The 18,294-nt window shown below is 42.8% G+C and overlaps 5 protein-coding genes across 6 annotated transcripts in view; all 5 read right to left on the bottom strand.

The window, feature by feature from the left end:
- Window positions 1-945: 945 nt before the first annotated feature.
- Window positions 946-2,346, bottom strand: LOC145705870 (spermatogenesis-associated protein 4-like). Of its 2 annotated transcripts, none has more exons than XM_081783368.1 (7): window positions 2,280-2,346; window positions 2,120-2,235; window positions 1,870-2,073; window positions 1,701-1,820; window positions 1,401-1,549; window positions 1,188-1,356; window positions 946-1,143 (listed from the first exon to the last, which is right to left on the bottom strand). In XM_081783368.1, the coding sequence occupies exons 1-7, from the start codon at window positions 2,329-2,331 to the stop codon at window positions 1,054-1,056; spliced, it is 900 nt and encodes a 299-aa protein (XP_081639494.1). In that variant the 5' UTR covers window positions 2,332-2,346; the 3' UTR covers window positions 946-1,053. The 2 variants fall into 2 exon arrangements, with proteins under 2 accessions (XP_081639494.1, XP_081639495.1); XM_081783369.1 differs by having other exon boundaries at window positions 2,316-2,346.
- Window positions 2,347-2,439: 93 nt separating this feature from the next.
- LOC145705890 (uncharacterized) lies at window positions 2,440-5,597 on the bottom strand. The gene is given in 9 exon segments (XM_081783391.1): window positions 2,440-2,602; window positions 2,646-2,719; window positions 2,765-2,896; window positions 2,938-3,094; window positions 3,172-3,254; window positions 3,538-3,805; window positions 3,849-4,085; window positions 4,088-5,346; window positions 5,395-5,597. Coding segments are annotated over 9 exon segments (2,454 nt in total). The 5' UTR covers window position 5,597; the 3' UTR covers window positions 2,440-2,560.
- A 189-nt stretch (window positions 5,598-5,786) lies between these two features.
- LOC145705886 (afadin-like) lies at window positions 5,787-14,055 on the bottom strand. The gene is given in 17 exon segments (XM_081783388.1): window positions 5,787-6,300; window positions 6,342-6,502; window positions 6,551-6,679; window positions 6,731-6,814; window positions 7,716-7,993; window positions 8,116-8,410; window positions 8,456-8,824; window positions 8,867-9,002; window positions 9,043-9,137; window positions 9,185-9,430; window positions 9,475-9,633; window positions 9,703-9,797; window positions 10,585-10,823; window positions 10,944-13,006; window positions 13,009-13,200; window positions 13,251-13,763; window positions 13,814-14,055. Coding segments are annotated over 17 exon segments (5,451 nt in total). The 5' UTR covers window positions 14,048-14,055; the 3' UTR covers window positions 5,787-6,137.
- Window positions 14,056-14,080: 25 nt separating this feature from the next.
- Window positions 14,081-15,744, bottom strand: LOC145705888 (selenocysteine lyase-like). Its single transcript, XM_081783390.1, has 5 exons — window positions 15,577-15,744; window positions 15,064-15,493; window positions 14,810-15,019; window positions 14,542-14,661; window positions 14,081-14,494 (listed from the first exon to the last, which is right to left on the bottom strand). Exons 1-5 carry the CDS (start codon window positions 15,742-15,744, stop codon window positions 14,205-14,207), a joined length of 1,218 nt encoding a protein of 405 aa, XP_081639516.1. The 3' UTR covers window positions 14,081-14,204.
- Window positions 15,745-15,807: 63 nt separating this feature from the next.
- Window positions 15,808-18,294, bottom strand: part of LOC145705847 (propionyl-CoA carboxylase alpha chain, mitochondrial-like) — a 43,268-nt gene continuing 40,781 nt past the window's right edge. The window contains exons 3-10 of the mRNA XM_081783344.1: window positions 17,943-18,150; window positions 17,780-17,899; window positions 17,637-17,733; window positions 17,453-17,590; window positions 17,302-17,409; window positions 17,026-17,260; window positions 16,744-16,982; window positions 15,808-16,694 (exon numbers count right to left, since the gene is read on the bottom strand). Coding sequence (XP_081639470.1) covers window positions 16,068-16,694; window positions 16,744-16,982; window positions 17,026-17,260; window positions 17,302-17,409; window positions 17,453-17,590; window positions 17,637-17,733; window positions 17,780-17,899; window positions 17,943-18,150 — 1,772 coding nt within the window. The 3' untranslated portion in view covers window positions 15,808-16,067. The remainder of the gene's footprint in view (window positions 16,695-16,743; window positions 16,983-17,025; window positions 17,261-17,301; window positions 17,410-17,452; window positions 17,591-17,636; window positions 17,734-17,779; window positions 17,900-17,942; window positions 18,151-18,294) is intronic.

The raw sequence follows: 18,294 nt of genomic DNA, 5'->3' as shown, positions 1-18,294 counted from the left end.
CTATGTTTGTTGCGGGCATCAGCATCCCGCTTTTTGGTATTCTCTGCAGCAAAATTAATAAACAAGGTATAAAGAGCAAATAGCTCGTATCCAAAAATGCGCTCAGTTGACAAGGGAATCATTAAACTGCAGAAATGGATCAAGAAACGAAGCTCAAACTATGCGAAAAAGGACTTCATCGAGCGCGTTTTTCACAAACGAACAATTATGCTACTATATTTTACGAGCGGCATATGTTTGTTCGTCGTCTTACCATCCTTTCTCTTTCGATACATGGAAGGTTGGACCTATCTAGGTTCGTTTTCACAAGTGGCAAGGCTTGATGATTATTGCATCGTTTCAGATTCGGCATATTTCTCGATCATCACAATAACAAAGATCGGTTTTGGTGACTACATTCCGCGAATGGTCCCGCCCGACTTTGCTGCAGATTACATCTTCAATCAACAATGGTGCCTCAGAGGTAGAAAAAAAGAAAGTTCGAACATGAATTAATTACAATTGGTTTAGCCTTTCACTTTGAACTTAACTTTCTATTAGCACTAACAAATCCATCGCCACAGAGCGGCCCGACAAACCAAGAAACTGGCATGCCTATTGCCTGCAATATGACTACTTGGCCACCGCATGTCGAGAAGATCTTCACTCTTTATAGAGTGCTGATTTTCTTTTGGATGATTTTTGGGATTTCTTTTTCTATGACTATCGTCACTTTAGGTACATAAAAATTGGAACCCAAAGCAACTGAAATTTCTCTAGTGAACCGAAGAGTCGAAAAATACCTCCAAAAACACTTCCCCGGCGCCTTCATCGCCGAACAGAAAGAAACCTCTCTGCTCCGCGTTTTCCAACAACACTCTGCGCCCAAAATCTGGGACAGCAATACTGGCACCCGCCAGCCACTCAAAGAAAAAACGCAAGAAGTGAAATACGTGAAGAACAATCTCAAGTTGAGCTAAATATATTGAACATACAGAATAGCTGTAATACTGAATGATGAGGATATACAGACAGAGAAATTTCTTTTTAATAAATATTTATACAGAAACATGTCTATTTAGTATTGGCTTTTTGACGATCTTGAGAAGGAGGCGGAACTACGCGCTCGGCGAGTTCACAAAGAGTCGGCCTTTTTTCAAAGCGCTAGAAATTTCGATGAAAATAGTGAAAGTTTTTAATTGACTTACAATTGGCTGCGACTTCTTTTCTCCAGACTTCCAATTTCTGTGTCGGTCAAGGATCCTTTCCGTCTTTTCCCGTTCACTATTAATATTTGGACACGTTTTTTCTTCTGTTATCTTCAAGTTTGTTTTTATAGCTGTCGAAGCCGTGTGTCGAGCATGAAACGGCAGTAACCTACAGCAAGAGATTAGTGGAAGTTTTGATCAATGAGGACTTACGCTTGATATTTATCATCGGTGTAATTTTCGGGATATTCTCCAGGCATCCAGTTGACTTTTTTCGCAGTAAGGATTTCGTAGAGGTAAAAGATCAACTGTTGAGGCGCACCAGGCTTTTCATGAATCGTCATTTCAGTCATTTGTTTCAGCTAAAATCAATTTTAAATGCCATAAGATGTAAGTAGCTAGTTCTTCTAATCTATCGGCTATTTCAGCCAATTAGATAGAAGCGTTCATTATCTTATTGAATAAGACTTATTCTTGACCCAGAAATGTCACAAATCAAAAAAGGCGACTTACCATCTCACTTCGAGATTGTTTCTTTCCAAATATCTTCTTAAATGAGAGCTCAAGCTGATGCCAGTTTGCCTGTTTGCTCGGAAAACTATCGCCATCGCGGTACTGTTCAATCGACACGACCTAAATTGAGGATGAGGATCGTCTCTAGAATTGTTTTGCGTTAGCTTACCTCTGGATAATAATGACCAAGAATCTCAGCGAAAGCGTAGCCATTGCTGAAATCTCTGATGACGTTTTTGATGTTCTTTCGGAGACTCATGTTTTGGAGCCACTTCCAGATCTCTCGCGGAAGTTTTGAGGATGGGGGCGTCTCGCCGAATTTCTTTTCGGTTTTGGCGATGACTTGACGGCAGTTTGCATGCTTAGGCTCTGTCTGAAATCGGATTATTAGCGATTTGAAAGTCAAGGGGAATTTTTACCTGTGTGGAAGCGGAAACTTGAGTATCTCTTAACGGAATGGCTAACGATCTGCGACTCAGTCTTGGAGTCACTCGATCGGAACCATTAGTTGTTGCCAATAACGTTGTAACAGGGGCTAAAATGTTAAATTAGATCAAAAAGTAAAATAAAAAATTCTACCTAAAATTAATTGTAGCGACTTTATTTTTCCAATACCTTGGCCTTCCACCATTTTTGCACCTTTGAAACTGATTTGTTTGTCATTTTTGCGAAAATCGAAGTCGATGTTCTAGAAAAATAAACTTTTCAACCCTTCAAAAAAAGACATTCGCCATTTGAACTTGAGGAATTTTTATTGGAAATTCGGACAGTGCGAATAGAAGCTGATAACAATAAAGGATCAATAAAGGTAAATCATAAAGGGAAGTTGGGCCGAGGTTCATTTTAACGGCAGTCAGGATTCATTTTTCTAGCTTGTCGATTTTGAGGATTTTGTTGATGTTCTGAATATTTTTGAAGACCGGTTGATTGTTGCAGAATTTTTACCATAAAAGACACTTGTCGCAAGAATGACTGGAAAGTGAATGTGATGTCTTCTCGTTGTTGCTTTGTTAGTGTGCCTTGTTCAAAAATTATCAGTTGAGAGGCTTAATAAAAAGTCTTACCAGCAGCATCACCAAGATTTTCCTCCGGCTTAGCGCCTTCGAAATTAATCTCACACCAGTCTCTAACGCCAACATTTTCAGGGAGCAAAATTCCAGAAGAGATTACAGCCAAAACTCGTCTGAATCCATCTCCTAAAAACCAATAAAGCTCGATCCAACTAAAAACGCCATACCAGCTGTGAGAGGATATGGAGAGGTATCCAATGCCTTGTGGATGATCAACTGAAGAGTCCAGTACTTCAACCCAGCCAAATCGCTCGACCACTCGTTGAGTAAAAATTTGAGGATTCTGCACAATGGGATTGCGTTAAAATTAGGCGCCACGCGTTTCTGAAATCGAAAAGTAAACTCATAACTCGAAAAGGCTTCATTGAACATGCGCTTTGAGTATAACCGTAAAAAACTACCTGGAAAAAAGTTGCACGTCTAAGAGCAGCAAGAGCCTCAAGGCATTTAGTTCGTGGTAGAACGTCCGATGGATCGTTGGACTCTACATAACACAGGTGAGGGCTGTTTCTCTACCTTCACCTGTATCAATAGAACAGCTCAACTGCTTGCCAGAAAGAAAAAGAAGATATTTCGATCAAGCAGTTGAGCTTTATGATGGGGCAAGATTGAGAAAACTCCTCCGGCGCCATCATTCTCCTTTCAATCAAGTCTTATGCGATCTTTTCTGTGCGCTCGAAAATTTCAAATATGGCAAAGAAAAATTGGAAGCGCACAAAAAGATCGTTCTTATTTAGTATCCTACTCGGAAATTACTGTGTTCTTACCTTCTATGATGGTAGTATCGTTACTAGGTCGCATCTTTGGCGAGGTAAAACTAAGAGTTATACGAACAGGAAGAGAATTGACGACTTTTTCGATGATGATTCGACTGTTTTTCGCATCGTTAGTGACCATGTTTGGATTGTGGAGCAATCCAAATTCTTTGGTGAATCGAGTCAGCAGCTTGATCGTCGGTTTTTCTTGGCAGGAAATCACGAGCTCGGGAGTCAACTCGCCTTTGAACAGTAAATCGTTGCAGTAATCTCCCACTGGCTAGAAAAGGCATAAAAACGAGAAGAAAATTGGGTTCGAAAACCTGTGGTGCTGTAATGAGCCACTCGGTAGTGGGATTGATCGCTTCTTCTTCGGCTTTGAGTTTTTCAGAAATCGTCTTGGCATACCCAGTTACTGAATCAACAGCGCTTGTGATGGCGACTCTTTCTTCTTCAGTGAATTCCAATTCTTCCAGTTTAAACTGCAAGTGTCGATCGTCAAAGGGCGTGGTTCGTCTGCTTCCCCAAGAGGGCATTACAATCGGATGCTTGAGATCTACACTCGAGTCTGGATATGCTCGGCCGTCCTTTCGTTGCTTTTTGCTCCTTCCTTGTGTCTTTTGCCGGAGTTGCCAGGAATAAGGCCCGCTTTGTAAAGTTGAATTACCATCGACAACGCGCATTTCTTTTGCGCGCTCTTCTTATTCGGCGCTGTCGCACTAGCTGTGAAATGCTGACCATCAGGCATGTCAATCTCCGTAGAACAGACGAATTGCTTGTTGAAAGGCCCTCCAGATTCCTTCTCCTCGCAGTTGAGCTGTTTTCCTTGCTTGTGAAAGAACTCAGATAGCCGAGAGCGCGCCAGTTCCAATGTCCAGTTTCCGTTTTCGTCGAATTCTTCCTTGACTTCGTCGACTTTTCGCTTCGACCCAGCCGTCAACTCGTCGCAGTCGGCGTCGTTCACTTCTTCGATGTTTTCATCGCAGCTCATTTGCGTCGAACTCGAGCGTCGTTTTTCGCCAGCTTTCTCGATCAGTCCTCGTTTGAATAACTCCCGGACCATATTGAGCGCACATTGCGCGTTGGCAGTCTTCTTGTTACTCGCTTGGGCGGTTTGAGTGATTTGACCTATTTTCTTGATGTTCAAGGTGAGTTTAGAAATGGCGATGTGTTGGAATTGGGATCCATGAGAAGTTGTTTCAAACTCGCAGCTAATACGTTCTTCCATGCAAAATTCGTTCAATCGTCTTCTTGCATTTTCAGCACTCCAGCCGCCATTTTCAACTAAGCCGATTGTCTGCAAACTGGAATTGGGCGGATGTTTTGAAACAATGGCAGTGTCCTGATTCGCCTGTAACTCTTCCGTGCTGACTTTCTTTGGCAGCGCGCACTGGTTGACCATGTTGTGCTCGACCAACTGCTCACAAAACTCCCAGGCGCAGAGCGTTTGCGCTTCTTTCTTGTTCTTAGCTTCTTGGACGGCTTCTAGCGGCTTGGCCAAACCGGCAACTTTCAGCGTACAAATATAACGCACTTTGGGGTATTTTCCCTTTGCAGTGAAATTGTACTCGGGCTTGAGCTTCTTCTGCGTGCACCACTCGAACAACCAAGCTTTAATTTCCGTCGCTTTGATCGGCCTCGGACCTGGCTGCTTTGGCTTGGCAAAACTGTTGAACTGTCCTCGACCGCGAAATGGAATTCCTCTTGGTCGAACTGGCGAACCTCTGCTAGGGACTGGCTGTCCAATCGGGCCGAAATTTGGTTGCGGAGATGGATAATTGGTATGACCGTAGCCATAATTTCGTTGGAGGTTGCTTGGAGCTAATTTTGCGTATTGAAAAGATGGACTCTTATTTTCGATTTTCTAACCTGGTGGACCAGGCGGCGTAACCTGTTGATTCCAGCCTTGATTTATGTCCGGCGTATGCTGATGAGAATGATTGTAATTATAGATATTCGGGTGGTCCTGATGTTGCTGTCCGACAGAATGAGCGGAAAACGAGTTGTAACTCGAGGGCGAATACGAGTTATTGAAATCGTTCCCTGGCAGATTGTAAAACTGACCAGACATTCTAACCAAAGAAAATCATGCTTGCTGTTGCTGCTGTTTTAGCTTCAAATCAAAAAAGAAATGTTTTATTAACAGAAGTGACGTTTTACTGTAACTGTGAGTGAATGATCGGTTTTTTAGCTGAGCTCATTTTTGCTGCGGTTAGATAATTTAAGGATAAGCTGGATTTCGTTAAAAAGAAAGAAAGAAGTGAATAGAAATCGTATTTTATTATCATTTGTTTCGTATAAGAAGGAATGAAGTAACCCATTATCGGGCGTTTTTTTGTATTTTTATTTAGTATGATAAGAAGATAGTTCAGTGGAAATTGTGTGGGATCGAGCGAGGTACGGAATGTTACTTTAGTTATTTTCGAAACAAGAAGTTGAAAGAATAAAAATTGAAAAAAGAAGGAAAGGTCAATGAATTTTTTATTTCAAAAGTTGGAGCGAGAAAATAAATTAAAAAATTAAACCATATGTGCAAGGTGGGGAAAGAACGCAAATAAAAGTAGTAGTAGCTGGAAATTGAATCTACTGTTTGTTTTATAATTTAGCTCTTCTCATCTGGAGCCGAATTGCTGCTCCAGTTCGAGAAGCTTTTTGCTCATTTTAGGTTTCGTATTTGTTTGTGGACTGACGCCAGATTGCTCAAAAAGCTTTGCTCGATCGCGAAAGTTAAGTTTTGAAGGTTCAGGCTGTGATTTTCGCATGAAGGAGTTGTCCCTAAAATCTACGATGAGGAGAGCACTCTTCCTTGATTTCACCTCTTGATGTTGGCCAGGCGCTTTTCTCGTGGATCATTGTAGATTTCGTTGGTTCCGATGACCCCGGCAGACTCGTCTAAATCCGGACTCGGGCTGGAAGTGGGCTCGTACGCGCTTTTAGGTCTCGTCGTCGGCACTGTTGGTTTTTGAGGCAACGGAGTCTGTAAAATTGGAAGTGAGTAGTCAAATTATTGACGGTTGATTATTACGAATTTTTCTTGAGGAGGTTCTTGTGTTTTAGGATTGTAGCTCGATAGTGGTCGCTTATTTTTGGTGAAATGGTGATTTGGAAGAAGAGGAGTGTACGAAGATATACTTGCATTTCTTGTCTGAGGTGGCTATAAGAAATGGTCAGTGACTCTATTTCGAACTGGAAATAGGAAATTTACAAGGACTGGTGATTTATTTCGAGAGAGCAACTCTTCGAGCTGCTCTCGTTCGCGTTCCATACGGTCTTCAGCAGCTTTTTGTTCCTAATTTGGTCGGTAAAATTTTGGTCTCGTTTGAAATGTTATGCACCCAGAAGATGAGTATATGAAGTTTTGGAAATTGAAAGCTTTCACTTCAATTTGGTACAATTTCATAGAAACTACGGATTGACAAAAATCATATACAGATCTTGTCAATTTTTAAAATTAGTCGAATTCACCAAGCAAAGTTTACAATTGTTACTTTACACACCGTTAATTAACGCATGAACGCACAAAATTGTTTTCCTGCTGAACGCATATTGCGCAGATTTCTGCGCAGCACCTTTAGAGCGCTCTAGCGACGACTGTGGTCGAGATTTGAGAAAATTAAAGCTACCAGAATGAAGCTCAGACGCTTGCAAACAAGCTTATAATAGTTTAAAATCCTAACCCTTACCCGAACCTCGCTAAAAATAATGATTTCTAAAGTTACTCGAAAATGAACCATTTTTTCCAATTTTTTTCAATTTCATTGATCGCAAATACAAATGCACAAAATATATATCTACGAATGATAAAATTTATATTAAATTCGATGCAAATATGCGATTAAACATGGAAAAAAAAATTTCATCGACGGAAAAATTAATTCAGAACTGTTGAAAAGCTAAAAAAGCATGATTCGAAAGAATCGGAAATTTTTGTTCTGAAGCCAAAATTTTATCCTGAAGTCAAAATTTTTTTTCGATGCTAGATTCTGATTCCTCATCGAAAAAGAGCTCCTAAAGTGGGGGTCCATTAAAAATTTTGGTCAAGTAAAGTATGAGATATCGAGCTTTAAAGGGGCTCTGCGCAGAAATCTGCGCAATATGCGTTCAAGCGTTAACTTCACCCAATCATTTATTTTAATTAATTATTGAGTATTTCAGAATGCGATGTTTTTCTCGCTAATCTACTGGTTTACCCTTAAGCGCTGTTCAATACTAGGACGATATCGTCGCTGGAATTTCGTGTTGGAATTTGAATCAAAATTTCCATTTTCAACATGAGATGTTGATGGAGTTCTTACGTAATTAGAAGTGACGGAATCTGGTGGAGGTGGAAGAGGGGCGTCGGGAGCGGCGTAAGGGTGTGCTCGTGGAGGACTGGCTTCGCGAACGACTCTTTCGATGTCGTCTTCGACTTCTTTGAGCTTTTCCTGATCGTCAAGCCATTTTCGACGTTGACTGAGCTTGTCTTCTTCTGAAAGAAGCCCTTTTTATTGACCATAAAAAGGGTTGTTCTGTGCGACATTGATTTCAAATCGCTCTCGATTTGAACAAAAAAGACTGATACACGAACATTTAGCAAAAAAATCCACTTACCGGAAGCTCGACGTCTCCTGACTCGGTCAAGTTGTCGATCAAACTTGTCAGCGTCAACTTTTTTCGCGAGTTCTTTCTTTCTCGCTTCCTCTCTGAGTTTTCGCTGGAGTTCTTGCTCCCGCTGCTGAGCACGCTGCTCAAGTTCTCGCTTCTGAGCTTGTTGCTCTCGCTCAAACTCGGCTCGCTCGCGCTCAAACTGCTCCTGCTCTTCTTTCATTCTGCGGAATTCTTCCTGTCGTCGGAGGAATTCTGCACGCTCTTCCTCCATTTTTCGGCGCTCCGCCTCAAATGCCTCCTAGAATTTGCTTTGAATGCAAGAAAAATAATAGCGATGACATACTTTTTCCGCCAAGAAAGCGGCTTTTTGAGCATCTTGCTCTTCCCGAAGTAGCCTTTCTTGTTCTTTTAATCGCTTATCTTCGCTCCTCTTCAAATCTTCCATTCGCTTTTCCTCCTCAATTTTGCGTTGTCGTTGTCTTTCTTCCGCCTCTCGAGCACGCTGTTCCTCTTCTCTTTCGAGTTGTTGCTGCCTCTCAAGTTCTCTTTGTTGCTGCTCAAGTTGGGCCGCCAGTTTTTCCTCTTTTTTCCTTTGCTCAGCAAGTTCCTTCTCCTTCAGCTCGAGTGTTCGGGAGATTTCGTCAGCCATGCTCGTTGAGTTAGTTTCTTCCTCGGCAGATTTATGGACATTGAGTGAGTTCTGGCTTTGAATCTTTGAAAAAGCTGTAAAGAAGTCTGTTCTAAGCGAACTTACCTTCAGGAGAAGATCTCGATCTGGACGGTCTGGAACATCTTCTTCCGAGTATGAATCGATTTCAGAAGTCCCCGATGGAATGTGGTCGCGCTTTAACCGCTGGCTGAACTCTTGCTCGGCCATGAGTACTTTTAGCCTACAAGAAATCATGAAAAATGACGCGAAGAATATATTACCTCTCATTTTCAGAAGCCGTTTTGTTCTTTTTGTTTTGCAGTTCGATTATCTCCTCATCTCTCATCATATCAAGTTGCTCTTGAATAAGTCGTTGCTAGAAAAATCTAATTATCTTTTTGCTCGAGTTTAAAGGACTCTTACCTGAGGATCTTCCCACATTCCGCCTTTGTTCTTCCTGCCTAAAGTGCCCGACTGTGACGTCAGTGTTCCAGTCTTATTCGCACTCTTAGCGTCGGATTTCTTCTTCTCTTGGCTTCGTTCACGATGGCGGGATGATTTTCTTTCCCGGTTTGCTCGATCATCGCGATGTCGTCGACCAGAACGTCTGTCTTTGTGAGTTCGCTCGTTTTCACTTTGACTGTCGCTTTTTTGAGACTTTGGACTGGCCTAATGAAAAAATTACAGGTCTGAAAATTACAGAAGAGAATTACTTTTGGCTTGAGCTCGACCATTTGATCCCTTTCATGATCAGAAGGTGTTTGTTGACGATGATTTGGCGTATTCTCCTTGGAGGGCGGCAAGCAATACTCGTGCCCGTCAGAATTGACAGTGGCCTCTAGCAAGTGTGCTGGTGGCAACGGAAGCTCCGTCTATGACAGAATAGTAAATACGCATTTCGTCGAAAGTAAGTCCCTCCTCTCGAAAGAACTCCAACTTACTGTTAGCTTAACTGGAGCTTCAGCTGACACAATCTGAGGCTTATCGGGATAGTAATTGTTTATCGTCGTGTAGGAGCTCTGACTCTGACGGATTCCTGAAAAAAGCTTGTTTAGTGAAGAAGTCCCTTTGTGATTTTAAATTCAGGATGTACGCTTTTGAAAATTTTGTAAAGATCGCTGTCGCTGGCGAGATCTATTGTGCTTCAGCTGGCGGCTGGTGAGATCCTGTAATATTTCCTTATCAGGCTTTTCAAGCATCAAGCCCTCGGAAAGAGTATTTGCTTGTGGATAAGTTCCTGTTTACTCTAGTAGCAAAATGACTTGAAAAACTCTGCCTTTGACGATATTTCAGAGCCAAGATTATCATTCCAAGAGGTTTTTCTCTTGTATGAAAAATCTTTGTCGGACTTTCGTCTCTTTTTATGGAATTATTCAAGAAAAAATCCAAGCTTAGATCTTTTGAAACGACCAAAACTAATGTTGAAATTTTAAGAAATTTAAATCCAATTGCCCAAAGCCATGATTGCGAAGTCGTAGCTTTTACTGCATCTAATTTAAGTTCATTTTCCTTGACTTCAAATTTCCCCACTAGGGATTTTATGCCAGTCTTTTTCGTATTTGGCTTCGCATCCTTTTTAACGAAGTACTCTGAGTTCAAAAATCGATCCAGCGCTGACATCTCTGCTTCTTTTAAGCGGATGTAGTTTGGATTGTTTTAGAAAGCTCTCTTTTTCTTTTGTTGATTCTTGCGGCAGTGTTTAACGATAAGAGGCTCTTTATTCCCGCCAGACTTACACAACTTCTACTTTTCACTACAAGTGGACACCTTCTAGTGGGCGAAAACACGCACTGTATATTCCCGATAGATAAATAGATAATTACCGTTTAGTTTGACGCCGCTTTCAACGGAGGCTCGTGTCGGACTGGGCTGAGCCAACAGCTGATCTACGCCGTAAAGGGAAGCTGCATCTTTGATGACGGTCAGTTTCACCGTATTCCCTGTGTGTCGCATTATGTCCGCCGCTCTGTCTTGCGATAGACCTTCCAATGATCGGTCATCAACAGCCACTAGAAGGTCGCCAGAAGCTAATCGACGATCATCATAAGCTGCTCCTCCTTTTTCGGGGTTAGATTCAATAATAATTTCATAGATTCAAAGAGGAAATTTTTAGCAAATTTCATTGCGTTTCTTATTTGCCCGCTTTTATGTCTCCAGAACAATTTTCAAAACCCTTCCTGGGACAACAGATTTAATGTAGATTCCATAGTCATGCTGCGTAGCGCCCTTAGCAGAGACGATACTGAGTCCAAGACCACCACCTTTCTTCTCCAAAATTATATCTTCGTACACAGGCTCGGGCTCCTGATTCAAAGAGCCACGGATTGAACTACCAGCTTGGTGTGGATTGTGATGATCTTGAGTGCCATATCCATCTTGCTCATGCTCGAGAAAGTAGATGGTCCAGCTAATTGTGTTGTCTTCGTTTGCGTAGAAGTAGCAAAGGCCCTTCGCTTGAAGTGGCTCCATGAAATCGTAGAGGCCACTTGGGACGCCTTTTAGCACGTCAGAAGTGTAGCCATCTTCTGGCAGCAAGAATGGCAATTGAAGATCAGGATCTTCTTTCAGCACGACATCTCGACCATCTTCGCGGGCAAGTTCATCAGCATTCGATTCAGCGAGACGAACGACGTTTGTGATAAGATTGTGTGGAATCGGCTGCTCTCCTGGTTCTGGGCGATAGGATTCTAACAGGGCAGCCAGTTGAATTGAATTGAGTTTGAAACAGCTCGAGTTGATTTCATTGACGTCGTGGTTGCTCTGCTTGGGGATGACGAGCAGATGCATCGCCTGGTTCACTCGAGCCAAGTGGCACTCAGCCGCAAGTTCAAGGCCTTGTTTCTCAGCCCAAGCCTCCACTCGTGCTAATCGGAGGCGGATAACGTTGCCCCAAGAGCGATTACAGTAGTGTTGAGCATTATCCTCATCGATAACTTCGTTGAACAAGGACATGTTGACAAAGTGGAAAAGCTGTGAAAAGAGTTGAATCGTCAGAGCAGCGTTAACTCTGCATCGTCGGAGGAGGCTCATTGCATTGTTGAGCATTTGAATGATGTCGTACATTGTTGAATTCTGACTTCTGGGCATCGGGATTTCGTCCATGCCATCTTCTCCAGGGAGATCTTCGCTCGAGGTCGAGAAAAACGCCTGCATATGATCCATTAAATTAGCTTCTAGCGCGTGAACAAGGAATTTGAACGCCAGCTGCACAGTTTGAGCAAGTTCTTCTTGATAATCTTCAGTAGTGTGGGAGAGTTCGCGATCCTGTCGGAGAAAATTCAACAATTCAGAGCTATTTGCCATCCAGAAAGCGAGAAATCCAGGGTCAGAGTTGTTTGACATTATGTATTGCTTGAGCTTGTGCGTGATTTTTTCGATCAATGGAGTGTTGAAGCCGGCGACTAAGTGGTGACGGGTGAGGAGATAAAGAGTGTAAGATGGTGAAAGGCGGAATTGAAGGGGTCGTTCTTGAGCTGCATGGAGAATTTCGTCGAGGAGAACATCTTCTGTTGACATTGAATATTCAATCTTAGCGGGCAATAGGGTTCGATAGTTCGTCGGCGGCGTTTGTTCGTACTCTGGTTCGTCTGGAATTGGCTGAACATAACCTGCATCGTCGCTGTGTTCATCGTCATGGCGAAAGCCAAGGCCAGGTCTTGGTTCTTGATCAAGCGCGTGAATACTTTGATCAGCACTTCTCCCGTGGCGAGGGACGCGAAGAGGCTGAATTGCATTACTAGATCCATATTCTCGGTGGAAGTGTGTATAAATCTTCTGCTCGAGATCTTGACCGCTGATGCCTGACGGTTGGCCATCTTCATGCGCGTCGAGGAAAACAAGGAGAGTATCCCTACCGAGACGTATAACGACGCCATTTTCCAACATGAAAGTTTCGCGAATTTCTCTTCCGTTTACTTCGACAGGCGTCTTTCCCTTATCAGTGTCATTTGGCGTTATCGTTACGATTCCCTCCATGTTTGCCAGTACACAGTGCCTCTGCTCTATATCCAAGCCACGCTGCAGGCGAATGTATTGACTGAAGCTTTTTGAAGTTGAGGGAACGTATCCAACTTCTGTCACGTTTGGAAGGACTTCGTGGACGATTGCCGTAGCACCTGGAGAAATAATTTCGAGAATTTTAGGATGGCGGCCTGCTTTGACCCCTTCGAGGACTGTGATTGTATTGCTTGTGGTGACTTGAGGAGATTGTGGGCCCTGCATTTGGTGAGGTTTCAAAGGTCGGTTCTTGTCATCTGGACGTTTCTTTCTTTGCTTTTTGGGCTTGTACCCAGGTGGGGAGGCTGCATGACGAAGACCATTGTACCGCGAGAGCGATCCCATTTGTTCATGATTTCTAGCGGCTTTTCGTCGTATTCCATGAAGGTACCTCTTTCGCGAGGGGGACAATGATCAAGGACAGAATTTACAGGAATGACACACTAAAAAATAGTCATGAGCGGGGCTTCCCTTCTCGATCACCCGAGCTTACCTTTGCAATGAGGTAGTTTTCTGGGTCATCTGAGACGTTGAGCTTCTTTAGTGCTCTTTCTACAACTTCATCAACATTATCAATAGGATAGGCTTTGGTCATTACAAGATACTTCCCGGGGCAGATATCAGTGTAAATCGGTATTTCCTTCGCTTCATGCGCCACTTTATCACGCTTTTTACTTCGATTTTTGTCGACGACAAATTTAGGGTTCGAAATCGTCCGGGTAAAATCAGACGGCTTTGCTTCGTCAAAAATGACATCAGCGATTCCATCCTGCTTCTGAGCATTTTTCTTCGATTTCTTAGTTGATTTACGCTTAGAACCGGGCTCGTTGATGTAGATTTCGCCCACTGTCTTGTGAATTGAGAAGTTGTCGGATTCGTTATTGACGACAAAGCGACCGTCGAGATTGTCTTTAATCCAATTCAGCTGGACGAGCAAGGGGTATTCGTTGTGCTGTAGTTTGATCGCGTCTTTGTTCGGATAAGCGACGTAAAGGGAATAGTTTGGCTAAAGAATTATTTTTTGAATTCCTGATTATCAAATTGTTGATTTCTTACCGGCGAGAGCATGCGCATGTCTGATCTTAATTTCTCCCTAAGCGTCTCTATCACGTCAAAAGTAGAGGCATTCGAGGCCACGCGGATGCACTTGGTCGCCACTTTCTCGCCCTGATCCTTGTAGTAGAATCGGATGACGCCGAAGAAGTCGCCCGAGTCGTTTGGCTTCGAGATCGCGAACATGTCCAGCCGCGTCTCGTTCCATTTTTCTATTCTAGCGTCTAGATCATTCATATTCGCATCTGAAAACAGAAATAAAGACGTAGGTCTCAAGATAGGTAATAATCTAATAACCCAGCAAAGAGATGAAGAATCAAGGTAAAACTAGTTACAGAAAAAAAAAAGAGAAAATGAGCTTACAGAAAACTGAATGAATTGAGTGATTATCAAATTACTCCGCCGAAGAAGAAACTCGTAAGCGTTCGAGCGAAGCGCCGATTAATTTAACAGCGCGTTCAATTTGCTCTTCTGTGGTCGTGCGGCCCGTCGAGAAGCGAATTGTTCGTTTTTGAATTTCAAAGTCAATTCCACACGCGTTGAGCACGCTAGAGCCAACTGATCCAGAATGGCAAGCCGCTCCCGTTGATGCTAGAACTTGCCCGTTGAGAGACTCGATGAACTCTTTCCCACTCGAAATTTCGCGGATAGAAACAAGAAGCGTATTTGGCAAACAAGGTTCCTCTGAAAAAAAAACTCATCATCAATCTTCGAAAAAAGACAAAGCATACCAGAGAGCCAAGTAATAGAAGTCATGAGCGCGCTGAGTTTCTCTTTCAGAAGGTCTCTTGTTCGCCGCATCTGGGCAGCATATGTTGCCAAGTGTTCATTTACCAAGCGTGCCGCTTCCCCTGAAAAACGATATCTTATAAAATAGATCCATTATCGTAAAGGCCGATGTAATTTGAGAGTTACTTGTTTTGCTTTTCGCCAAAATCTGATTTAGGCGCGTAAACAAGAAAGAGAAAATAACATTACTGATCAAAAAGACAAACGCACCTAAACCGACAATCATCGGCGTATTTTCCGTCCCAGGGCGTAAACCACGCTCCTGCCCTCCACCGAAAAGCATGGGCTGCAGTTTTGACGGATCACGAGCATACAAGGCGCCGATTCTCGGTCCGTAAAATTTATGGCCCGCGAGGACAAGGTAGTCGCATTTGATGTTTTCAACGCTGATCGGGATCTTTCCAAAACACTGGGAGGCATCTTTCATGAATAATAAATGTATTCGATCGTTTTTAAACAAAAACATTCTTCATGAATAATACTTTTCCTTTTAAATTTATTATTACTTCCTACGAGATATTGGACTTTATGTCCGTTCTCTTTCAGTTTAAAAATTTCGTCTCCGATTTTCTCTGCCGGTTGAATGGCACCTGTTTCATTGTTTGCGAGCATGACGGCGACGAGACTCGTTTTGTTGGTAATTTGTTTGATAATCTGATCAGAAGTTACGGCGAAGCGCCCGTTTGCTGGCCGCACGTAATCCACTTGACAGCATTTGGGAGCGAGCTTCTTGAGAGGGTTGAGCACAGCACAATGCTCCAGGGCACTTGTGACAACATGGCACTGTTCCTCATGCTCATTATTTTCTTGGGAGCAGCATGAGTTTATTGCCCAGTTCAGCGCTTCAGTTCCGCCAGATGTAAATATAATTTGGGATGTAGCTGCGCCGATACCCTAAACACATATTAACAAGAATCTCAATTGATTTGATTTCCGCTCGTTCTTCATTCAACGAGATAAAACATAAATCATCTTACCTTGGCTAAATGCTCACGGGTGATTTCGATTTTCTTCCTTGCTATCAATCCAAGCTCATGACCAGAGCTTGGATTCCCCCAATCTTCTTTTAGGCTCTTGCTAATCGCCTCCACTACTTCAGGGTCGATAGGAGTAGTCGCGTTGTAGTCTAGGTAAACACTACTCATTCTAAAGTAACAGAAGCTTGAATGGAAAAAGTTTTTTCTAAAAAATTATTTTATGATATCGTTTTCGCACCATAATTCCAGAAATATAGCTTTTGAACTTAACGTGTGTAGAACAGGGTAGTAATACTTTGGATAGTAGATAATAAATAAGTTATTGTATCAGGATCAAACGTAGGTAAAAAGAAGTTCCAATCAAAGAAACAGACAAACGTTGAATTAATAAACGATTTCGAGGGATTTTAGGCAAGATGATTTTAGTTGCGATTTTTAGCTACTTTTAGCTTTTAGAAGTTGAGTGTAATAGATAAATAGAAGCAAAGTTCTTACTCCAACTCGATAAGAAGATCACCATCGGCGACCTTCTCACCGCTAGCGACGTGGATAGCCTTAACCTTTCCATCACGAGAGACAGAAAGTGCGTTCTGCATTTTCATTGCTTCGACAACTGCGCAAGTCTGGCCAGCAGCGACCATATCACCGACGGCGACGTCGATGGAAATGACGGTACCGGGCATGGGAGAGATGAGCTTTCCAGCGAGATCTTCCTTTGGCTTCTCTGGCATCAACTTCTCGAGCTCTCGGGCCTTGCTTGGAAGAATAGAAATGGTGAAGACGGAACCTTCGAATTGGATCGTGATGGATTCGTTGGTGAGCTTGATTGGTTGGACGATATCGTCGTTGAAATGAATAACAGAGTCAGAAACATTGGGCGAGGGATAAGCAACAGCGTCAGCGCCATCAACACTGATAAGGAGTTGGTTGCCTGACTCAGTGACGTTGATATTCGCAGCGGTATCATTGACGATCGCAGAAAAGCTGGAAATCGGCTTTCTCTTGATCAAGTGACGCTCAGAGGAAGTGTAGTTGAGGCGGGAGGCAAGTCGGGTGTAGTAAAGAGCAGAAGCGATCGAGAGAACACGAGTTGTTTCTTCTGGCGTTAACTGTTTTCCCTAAAGCAGATTTTGTTAAACAGCTGTTAGTTTATAAAAAGTTTCTTACGTGGAATCCTTCAGGGTAGTGTTCGTACAAGAAGTTAGTGGTAATGTCGCCAGAGAGGAAGTTGGGGTGCTTGATGATCTCTTGGAGAAGCGATGCGTTGTGAGTGACGCCTCGGATGACGTACGAGTCCAAAGCCTTTTCCATTCGCTTGAGAGCTTCTTCACGCGTGTCAGCATAAGTGACAAGCTTGGAGATCATGGCATCATAGTAGATCGAAATTTCAGAACCTTCTTTGATGCCTAAACAAAGAATTTGCTTGAATCAATCAGAAAAAATTTTTACCAGAATCGCATCTAGTTCCGGGCAACTCATTTGGTTCCTGGTACCGATGAAGTCGACCAACAGAGGGAAGACCGAATTGCTTGGTTGGGTCTTCGGCGTAAACTCGCGATTCGACAGCCCAACCGTGGATCTTGATGTCGTCCTGCGTGATGGAAAGGGGATGGCCGTAAGCGACACGGAACATTTCTCGCACAAGATCGACTCCGGTGATGCATTCCGTAATTGGATGCTCGACCTAAAAGAGGATTTAAAACTTTACATTTGGAAAGAAAATACCTGAAGACGAGTGTTCATTTCCAAAAAGTAAAAGTTCTTCTGAGAATCGACCAAGAACTCGACAGTACCAGCCGAGTGGTATCCGACAGCTCGGGCAAGATCGCAAGCCTGGAAGTTTTTAAAATTATAAATTCTCAAGTGAATCAGGTACCTGCTTGCCCATTCGAGCTCGAAGATCAGGGTCAACGAAGACGGAAGGAGCTTCTTCGACGACTTTTTGGTTTCGTCGCTGGACGGAGCATTCTCGCTCGTTTAAGTAGACGACGTTGCCGTGTTTGTCAGCAAGGATCTGAAGATTAATATTTTCAACTCTACTTCGATGTTGTTTTATTAACCTGAAGTTCGATATGTCTAGGATTGTCAACGAATTTCTCAATAAGCAATCGATCGTCACCGAAGGAAGAAGCAGCTTCTTGCTTCGAGAGATAGTATCTAAAAGTGTTTTTAATATTTAACTTCATTCCTTCTTTTTCCATACCCCTCTTTTGCTTCATCATCGTTCCATGCAACTCGCATGCCCTTTCCTCCGCCACCAGCAGAGGCTTTGATCATGACTGGATAACCGATATCGTTGGAGATTTCAAGAGCGTGGTCCAAACTTAATTATTAATTTCATAAAAATGAAGTCATATTTTTCTTACTCTTTGACAACACCGTTAAATCCAGGGATAACATTGACACCGGCCTTTTCAGCCACAACTTTGGACTCAATCTTGTCTCCCATCGCAATAATCGCCTCATTAGGGGGTCCGATGAAGGTGATTCCGTTTTCCTTGAGCTTGGTGGCAAAATCGGCGTTTTCGGAGAGAAAGCCATACCCAGGATGGACAGCTTGAGCTCCAGTCTTCTCTGAAAATAGTGATACGGGCGAGTAGGACTGTTGGGAAAAAGAAAATTAACGATCGTCTGAGCCGAGCGTGAAAGATGATTCTGAATCACTCTTTCAAATAAAAATTTCTAAACAAAAGGCACCGATAGATTTTCACTCGAATC

The sequence above is a fragment of the Oikopleura dioica genome, chromosome PAR (assembly GCF_907165135.1).
Source record: "Oikopleura dioica chromosome PAR, OKI2018_I68_1.0, whole genome shotgun sequence".
Classification (NCBI taxonomy): Eukaryota; Metazoa; Chordata; class Appendicularia; order Copelata; family Oikopleuridae; genus Oikopleura; species Oikopleura dioica.
The sequence above is the reverse complement of the archived record's forward strand: the minus strand, read 5'-3'. Positions and strand labels throughout refer to the sequence as shown.

What these genes read in the sequence shown, in the direction of transcription:
- LOC145705870 (XM_081783368.1), bottom strand. Translation starts at nt 2,331, where the DNA reads ATGGTGGAAGGCCAAGGTATTGGAAAAATAAAGTCGCTACAATTAATT. An exon ending in TTGGTCATTATTATCCAGAG is followed by an intron (nt 1,821 to 1,869) that starts GTAAGCTAACGC and finishes TCCTCAATTTAG; the next exon opens with GTCGTGTCGATTGAACAGTA. An exon ending in AACAATCTCGAAGTGAGATG is followed by an intron (nt 1,550 to 1,700) that starts GTAAGTCGCCTT and finishes AATTGATTTTAG; the next exon opens with CTGAAACAAATGACTGAAAT.
- LOC145705888 (XM_081783390.1), bottom strand. Translation starts at nt 15,744, where the DNA reads ATGAGTAGTGTTTACCTAGACTACAACGCGACTACTCCTATCGACCCT. An exon ending in AAGTATTATTCATGAAGAAT is followed by an intron (nt 15,020 to 15,063) that starts GTTTTTGTTTAA and finishes TATTCATGAAAG; the next exon opens with ATGCCTCCCAGTGTTTTGGA. An exon ending in TTCTATTACTTGGCTCTCTG is followed by an intron (nt 14,495 to 14,541) that starts GTATGCTTTGTC and finishes TTTTTTTTTCAG; the next exon opens with AGGAACCTTGTTTGCCAAAT.